The 9,116-nt window shown below is 37.1% G+C and overlaps 1 protein-coding gene across 2 annotated transcripts in view; it reads right to left on the reverse strand.

The window, feature by feature from the left end:
* The window catches only part of Gstcd (glutathione S-transferase C-terminal domain containing), a 75,013-nt gene that overhangs the window by 64,930 nt on the left and 967 nt on the right, over window positions 1-9,116 (reverse strand). For both annotated transcript variants that reach the window (XM_013350068.2, XM_026784007.1), the window contains exons 2-3: window positions 4,150-4,590; window positions 1,531-1,995 (exon numbers count right to left, since the gene is read on the reverse strand). In XM_013350068.2, coding sequence (XP_013205522.1) covers window positions 1,531-1,995; window positions 4,150-4,569 — 885 coding nt within the window. In that variant the 5' untranslated portion in view covers window positions 4,570-4,590. The remainder of the gene's footprint in view (window positions 1-1,530; window positions 1,996-4,149; window positions 4,591-9,116) is intronic.

Genomic DNA, 9,116 nt, shown 5'->3' on the forward strand with positions numbered 1-9,116 from the left:
GACTGCTCTTCAGACTCGAGAGGGAGGGGGAGAGGAGGGGGGGAGGGTGGGAGGAGTGGGAGGCTGGGAGGAGGCGGAAATTTTTTTTTCTCAATAAAAAAAAAAATCTTTAAAAAGAAAAAAAAAGAAAGGTGTGTAGCCATGTGAAAATAGATGTAATTGTGTGAAGAGATATATGGCTATGCAGGAGACAGATGTATATATGTAAAGAGAGATATGTGGTTGTATGTAAAGAGTGTGGCGACAGATTTTCAGAGAGGATTTTTAAGAAATGAAGTAAAAGAGAAAGTTTCCATCCCCCTATTTACCCCTCAGATAGAAAAGTCTAGCCCTTGCCATATTTGTAGATTTTTTTCAGTTACCAATAGGTAATATTATATCCTTCTTGGGTCTTTGATGGAATTGAAGACTACATAATTATAGTTTTCTTTAGTTATGATAGAAGGTTAATTAGGTACAAAACTTTGGACTTACCAAGATAGGATTAATAATGGAATATTTTCTATGAATTTGCCAAACACAAATGGACTGGATATTGTAAATGTAATTCTTACTTGATAATTATTCTTATTGTATATAATGTCATTTGTTAAAGTTAATACCTTTCCTTTCTATTTAGACAATACATACCTGATAGTTGCTCTTACTATATGGTTTTATTATGTTAGAGTTAAAACTTTTCCTTTTTATTTAGACCATAAAGGGGAAATGTTGTGGAGTAATCTTTTTGTACACTTGTGAAGATGTGTCACTCAGATTTGTTCAATAAAAAGCTGAACAGCCAATAGCTAGGGAGGATTTTTGGGGTAGAGAGGATGCTCAGAAGAAGGCTGCAGAGTCACCAGCAGATCCAGAGAGAACAGGCAGGCAAGAAAAGAGTTAAGTGACAAGTCATGTGGTAACACGTAGGTAAATAAAAATGGGTTAAATTACGAGAGCTAGTTAAAAACAAGTCTAAGCTATCTGTTGAGCTTTCAAAATTAATTTAAGAAGTCTCTGGTCATTTCTTTGAGAGTTGGCTGGTGGGACAAAGAAAGACTAACAACATAAACTTTATAAGGAAAAGATTGATTTTGCCACATAGTACCAGAGATTTCAGTCCATAGTCACTTGACCCTATTATCTTGAACCTGTGGTGGCACAAAACACTGTGGCAGGAAGATAAAGTGGAGAAGACCTATTCACCTCCTGCAAAGAAATTAGCAGGAAGAGACAGAGGGGACACAGTGCCTACATGCAGCTCACCAGCATATAGCCATTGCCACAGTTGCCGTGCAATAGGTCTCACCTGTTCCAGGCTGGGGACCAAGCCTTTAAAATGTGTACCTCTGGAGGGAAGACAACAAGACCTTACAATACAAAGTCCTGTGACCACCATCTTACAGATTAGAGAACAGTTAACAGATTAACAGTTTCTACTGTTAAGAATTTGCTCAGAACTATGACAGAGAAAGAAGAGCCAAATTCAAACCTAAGCAGTTTAACAAACTGAAACTCATAGTAACTTGTAGATTCTAGACAAATCCTTACCAAAAAGTGATGAACACAGGGCAAAAGCACAATGTCTGCCAACGTGAAGTACAGGCCTTCTGCAAACACATGCTCCAGCGGCGGAAGGTCAGAGGTTTTTGCTTTCCTGATGTCAGAAGGCTCCCTGTTGGTAGCAGCTGTGTCTTGTACTGTGAGCTTTGAGAATGCCACTTTCAGTTCTAGACTCTTAGATGAGCCAGCCAACTCTTTGCATGGTTGCTGTGCACCAGCATTGCCCCTTGGTTTTCCCTTGCTAGATGGCGGCTTGACGCCAGCAATCTTTTGTTGCTTCAGCTTCTGTCTGCGGAGTTTGTCATCATTGTGTACTCTGACAGGCTCACTCAGTTTTCTCTCGAGCTGTAGGATTTCTTCAGGGATAGCTGGGGGTTGGTCAGAAGACTCTTGGAGAAAATTCTCAACAGCCAGAGGGATGGTAAGTTCACATAGCCTGGTCCATTGACTAACCTATAAGAAAAACAAGACATGAGCCGTTTGCTCGTCTCCACATATCCTGAAGAAAATTAGCTGTTATTGGGAAATAAAAGTGGCTTGGAGCCGGAGAGATGGCTCAGCCATTCAAGGCTAGGCACACAACCAAAATACGAGAGGGGTTTAAATAATTTATGTGATTGGTTAAAGCATTCATGGGCTTGGCTTCTATGCTAGATCAGAAAACATTACAATGATTTAAAAAATTGATACTTTAAATGATTCAGCTGTTGTATTCCTGTATCTTTTTATTAAATAAGTCATTACTTCCCATGGTGGTTTGAATGAGAATAGGCTCATGTATTTGAATAGTTGGTCCACAGTTTAGTACAGCTATTTGGAAAGGATTAGGAAGTTTTTTCCAAGACTGTGAAAGACTTTGGACTAAGAAAGAAGCTGAATGCTATAAGAAAGGCTAAACGGGCCATTCTAGTAGGAGGTTGGAAGACAATAGTGCTGAGAACAATACAGACTATGAAGGCCCCAGCTCAAAAGATTTCAGAGGGAAGTAATATTAACAACATGTCTAGAAACCATTCTTGTGGCTGCTTCTTGCCTGTGTCCTAAGAATCTGCTTGAGGCCAAGATCAAAAACACTGATGAGGATGTGGGGTAAAGGGACCATTGCTGGTGGGAGTGCAAAGTGGTACAGCCCCTTTGGATATCAGTAAGGCAATTTCTCAGAAAATTAGGAAACCACCTTCCTCAATACCCAGCAATACCACTTTTGGGTATATACCCAAAGGATGTTCAATCATACCACAAGGATATGTGCTCAACTATGTTCAGAACAGCATTGTTTATCATAGCCAGAACCTGGAAACAACCTAAATGCCCCTCAATCAAAGAATGGATAAGGAAAATGTGGTACATTTACATAGCAGATAAAAATAATGGCATCTTGAAAATTATAGGCAAATGGATGGATCTAGGAAACATCATACTGAGTGAGGTAAAGCAGACTCAGAAAGACAAATATCATATGTGCTCACTCATAAGTGTTTTTTAGACATAAAGCAAAGAAAACCAGCCTACAAATCACAATCCCAGAGAACCTAGACAACAAAGAGGACCCTCAGAGAGACATACATGGATCTAAATTCCATGTCATTGTATGTTGGAAGTACATAAATTGCTTTTTGATTTTAAATGTGGTTACAATTAAAAGATTGCCTAAAAGTATCAGAAGAAACTTTGGACTTTGAAATAGTATTACCACTGTGAAAAATGTGGAACCTTTTGAAGTTGGAATAAATGCATTTTTCTTTATGATATGGCCACAAGCTTGTAGGGGCTAAGAAGTGGAATGTGGTGACTTAAATTAGAAGAAGCACATAGGCACATGTATTTGAACACTTGATCCCCAGTTGGTGAAACTGTCTGGGAAGGCTTAGGAGGTGTGGCCTTGTTGGAGGAAATGTGGCTTTGCAGAACAGTTTCAGGATTTCAAAAGACTCATGTCATTCCCTGTAAGTTCTCTGCCTTGAGGGTGTATCTGAAAATTTGAGCCCTGGGCTACTGTTTCAGCACCACACTTGCCTACTGCCATGCTCTCTGTCATGATGGTCATGAACTCTAACCTTCTGAAACTGCAATCCCCAAATAAACTCTTTCTTCTATAAGCTGCCTTGGGCGTAGCATCTTAACAAAACAGAAAAGAAACAAAGACACCCCAAAAGCCTTTAAAACTCTTCAGGGCTTAAAAGGCACTATGACTTGTGCTCTTACATACACACACACACACACACACACACACACACACACATATATATGGGGGGGGAATATATATATATATATGTATATATATATATATATATGAATCCCATGTTCATATAGATATATGAACATTTCTTTTAAAGAACACATACACACACACGCATATATATGAACGTTTCTTTTAAAGGTTCTCAATATAAGGAGGGCAGGACAGGGGAGATATTATTTTAAAACAATGTATCTAAACTTCATAAAATACACCCTAAATTTTTATTGTTTAGTATTGCCCTATAAGAATGACATAAGTAAAAAACTCTTTTAACTCTATGATAATTAAAAACAAGAAGTTAAAATCATGTTGGAGTGAATGTTACTACTTATAGCTATAAATAACAGAAGAAACCATATACTTACTTCTGCACAGGCTTTCAAACAAGTCTTTTTAAAACCCAGAAGTTCCAAAATTTCCTTTCGTGATGGCTCAGCTTCATAGGATTTCTGGATTATGTGTCTCAGGACAACAGCAAGTCCTGCTCTACAGAAAACGTCTGGTTGTTCTACCACCGCAGGCAAACAGCAATTCTGGACTATTGGTGGGAGGGCCTGCCTTGAAATAACCTGTATGTCCAGATCCTGGGACAGCACCTCTCTCAGGAGCGAAGTGTCTGCATTTTCTTCAGAGAGGACTAAGCAAACAGTAAAGACCTTGCAGTCACAGTACGATAATAGAAACAGAGCTACAGAGGTATGGAGAGGAAGGATGCACCCTTCTGTTTGGTGAGAGTACTCCAGGTACAGAGATTCTTCTGTAGGACTGTTCTTAATGCCTTTCATGTTCTGTTTTCATCGGGTCACCTGTAACAAAAATCAAAAGTTATAGGCCTTCAAATATAACAAATTAGAAGCTAAAAGATTATAGTGTTTTTCAAAAAAAAAAAAGTAAGAATTTGTATCTAAGAACTTTTACTTCAAAGATAAATGGCTTTCGAAAGGAAACTTTTCCCCAGTCTGCTTAAGCATTTGTAGTGTCATATTTGTTCAATATGTTATTTTTAGTAATGGCTTTAAGATGCTCTGTAATAGGAAGCACTTGGTGCTCTTTGACCACCCCTCTCCTAGCCAGTCTTTTCTGCATCTCTGGGGTATAAATACAGAACCATTCCTCACCCTTTGCACTGCTTCTGACTCACTCTCCCTCTACCTCTCTCCATCCCCCACATCAACTTATTCTGTAAAAAATGAAGTTCTGCCACTCAGTTCAAATCCCGTAGTATCTTTCCATCCTGCTAAAATAACAGACCTTCTACAGTGCCCAACACAGATCGTGAGATGATCGTTTTATGTCTCTTGAGTTTGTCTCATTTTTTTTTTTACATTGCTTACTAAAGCAAATCAAGATTCTCCCAAACTGTCTAAACTCCAACTTCAAGATCTTTATACTTGGTGTTTCCAGAACACAAAGCTCTGCTCCAGATATTTAATAATAGGCAGCATCTTACTAAAATGTTCTTTAGCTACTTCTTATATTATGAACCCCCATCGACTTAGGCCCTTTACTTTGCCTTCAACGCTTTAATTACTCCACAGTACTTAGCACCAGAAGACACTATTTATTCAACATGTTATGTTTCTATTAGATTATTAGCATATTCTGTAGGAGTACTTTGTTAGCTGTTATACGTAAAATAGAGCCTGGTAAACATTTGTATGTAACAGGTATTTGCTGAAGGAATGCATGTATGAATATACACCTCTAGTGTTTAAAGATGTGTATATGGAGGTAAAATTTCGTTAAGGCTTCTGTCAATCATGACTCTTGGCTTTTGAATCCCTGGCCCAGATATAACCACATTCTAATTCATAAACCACAATTCAAAAATGGACACTAGATGGCACTCTTTAAAAATATTTAGAAGTACCTAACCAGAAGAGGGTGTAGTAGAGAAAAAAAAAAATGTGTCTGCATGTGCACTGGGGGTGCATTTGTAGAAAGGTACAAAAGAACCATGAAAAAGGCATTTTACATATAAGCTATAAATTTGATTCACTGTGAGTACTTACTAATGTTAAATGTCAACAAAATAAAATAGAAATACTTTCCCATGGTGAAATCAGAATAATGAGCTGTCCAAGAGAAAATGCAAAGTAAAACCTATTTCTTAGTGTTTTCTTCACTACAAAATTAGTGGCTTTTGTTCTCCCCTACCTTGGAGATCAAAATGTTGGTTAATAATTGTGGAGTTTAAAAAAATTATGCTCCCTGGGCAATTTCTCCTCATTACTCACTAGTATAACTGTTAAATATTAAACATTTAACAAACCTGTACAAATTTGGTGGATGTTTTGGCTTGTACTGTTTTAAGGAGCAGAGCATAGTGTTGGCTTAAAGTTTATAAATATCAAAGAAATTCCCTTTCCCTTCTTTTTCTCCTTTGATAACTCCCTAGCTACATGATGAATTTTAAGACAGACCCTCAAGAGTCAATTTCAGGGTCCCCAAGGTGTCTAGAGCACAGCTTGCATTGCCCCTTATTAGATTTCTGTCAAGCACAGACTTGTCATTTGCTTTCTCAATCCTAGCATATGCCATACTGTAGTCACTGAAAGGAAGTGACCGTAGACAAAAACAAACTTCAGGAGCTGAACATATCCGACAGAATATGCATCTATCTAAGTCAACACGATTGGGAATTTGCACGAGGAATAAATAACTCATCACTTAGAAATATCTTCAAGGATATGTTTAAAAATGGTTGTATTAAATCATAAATAGACTTAAACATTTTGCATTTTAATATATCTTAGCATTGACAAAATATTTAATATACTGCTAAAATTGGTAGAGCATGCCTTTAAGACAGAGGCAGCAGACCTCTGTGAGTTCAAGGCCAGCCTGGTCTACATACTGAGACCCAAGATAGTAGGGATCATGTAGAGAAAATCATATCTTACCAAAAAAAAAAAAAGTTTTAAATTTTTTAAGACCTCACCCCATTTTATGTTCGTGTGTAAAGGTCTAAGGAATCAGGGAGTGAGGAAAAGGGGAAAGAGAAAATGAAGAAAAAAACATTAAAAATAAACATACTTCATCAGTCAGAATTTTAAAAGTCAATTGGAATGTTTTGTGTTCAAAATTCAAGATCTTTGGCAACTCACTATTACATAATAAATTACGCTCTGTATGACAGATCAAAAATCATGTTATACAGCTGGATATTAGTGTCTTGTGTATTTTCTTCATTAAGAGTATTAGCTAGGTATGGTGGTTCATACTTTTAATCCCAGCACTCAGGAGGCAGAGGCAGAAAGATCTCTATGAGTTCAAGTCCAGTCTGGTCTATGTAGTCAATCCCACGACTCTTAAACAAATAAACTGGGATTAAACACTGGCTCTGACTCTCAGGAGCTATACACTTTTCCTTCATCTCAGTTATGAAATGAGGGCAGTAACAACATCTTCCTTACAGTGTTGCTATGGTAACAGACAAAGCCCCTAAGTAAATTCTAGCTACTTTATTTTGCTTTAGGCACAGCTACAGATCAAACCCGGGGCCTCACACGTGGTAGGTAAGCACTCTGCCACCAAGTCACACCTCTGCTCCTACTACTTATTAATAATTTAGTCACAAACTCTTTACTTAGTGGCACTACTAAAATGCATAAATTTTAATGAAAAAAATTCAACTGATGCTTTTCATTTTCAAATTTCTTTCCAGGAAATGTGTGGACTGTGTTGAACTGAAAAGTGTTTTTCCATAAACATTGAAAATTTGGCACTAAGGATTAGACCCAAGGCGTCATAAAATGGTGGAATAGAAATGGAAAATTCTTAAGTTGATATACATATTAGGAGACTGCATTAGACGGAATAAAGCTTGACAAAGTTAAGTATGAACATTTACATATTTCTCTCAAATATTGAAATGTTGATACCTGTTCAATGTTTCTCCACCAGAGACTATTCAATATACTGACTGAAGAACTCCCACAAAGCAGCACTATTTGTTACAAGCCCCACAGCACTCTATTACAATACAATAATCCAGTAAGATATTTTGAATTTAAGGATGAAAGCAACGCATACCAGGTAACTGTGAAAACTACAGTGTCACCTGGTTAGTCCCAGATTTTTTTTAAAAAAATGTCCCTTCACAGATAAATAGCCAACCACCTCTAACTAAAAATCAAAAAACAGAAAAAAGAAAAAGAGATGAAGCTTTTAGAATTCATTACATCATGTAGGATGATAGTTCAGAGGCAATTAGCTCATGATTAAAATTAGCAATTTTCTTAGCAGGGAAAGAAATTTTTATAAAATAAGAAATGTTTGGAAGTGAAACGCATATAATCTCTCTGGAGATTCAAAGAGGTGTCCGTTGCTATGGAGTCATAAATAAAGCTTGCAGCTAAATCTGACCTGTGGTTAACACAGATTGACAGCATGAAGTGTAAACATGTTGACAGCATCGGCAAGCCTAAAAAAAAATACTGAATTATCTCAGCAAACAATACTTATTTTAGGATACAAAGCTTAAACTCCTGCAACCCAAGAAGTGACCATAGCAGAATTCAGTAAGTTATTTTGAATTTAAGGATGAAAGCAACGCATACCAGGTAACTGTGAAAACTACAGTGTCACCTGGTTAGTCCCAGATGTGCTAATGTCTGCCCAATTATTGCTATTAGTAGGACCAGCTGGCTTATTGTTGTTTGTGCTCATTTCAAATTGTGTCTTGCAGAAACAAAAGCTAGAAGGAATAATAGGATTAAAACCACACTTCATAGGGCCACAACCACAAAGCTCCTTTTGGCTTTGTTTAAAGTAACAAATGTATAGAAATATCCTTTCCACTTTTCCCCTCCTTCTGTACACCACTACATCCTTTCTCCCCACCCTTGAAAGACCATCTCTCCATGGTCCCTTACTAAAGGTTTTTTTCTCTTTTGTTTTTAATGACATAAAACAATGTTCAAACCTCAAATCTTATGTTTGAAGTTAGGCCTCTTAAAATGAAGCCTTCAGGTGCAAATAAAATACAATTTCAAGTAATGAAGAATACTGAAGGCAATAACTTTCGTAGTGTATGTTCCCACAAAGCAAAATCCCTCATATAGCTTAATGTTTGGTCTAGTAAATATGACAACAAATCAGTTGTTGTATTATAAGTTTATTCTCGTGGCATTTCAGTGACCATATTTACATGTTTAAAATCATCACAGTTGTGGCTAGTTTCTGTATTCTTTCCTCTAAACACCCTTTTTGTAGAAAAGCACAAGATAACTTGACAAACGCCACATTCTTCAGCAATAATTTGGTAAGAGATACATTAGTCTCTTTCTTTCGTTTTGACCTTAAGGTTTTGTGACAAGGAATCTTGCGG

Source organism: Microtus ochrogaster, chromosome 21, assembly GCF_000317375.1.
Source record: "Microtus ochrogaster isolate Prairie Vole_2 chromosome 21, MicOch1.0, whole genome shotgun sequence".
In the NCBI taxonomy this organism is placed as follows: domain Eukaryota; kingdom Metazoa; phylum Chordata; class Mammalia; order Rodentia; family Cricetidae; genus Microtus; species Microtus ochrogaster.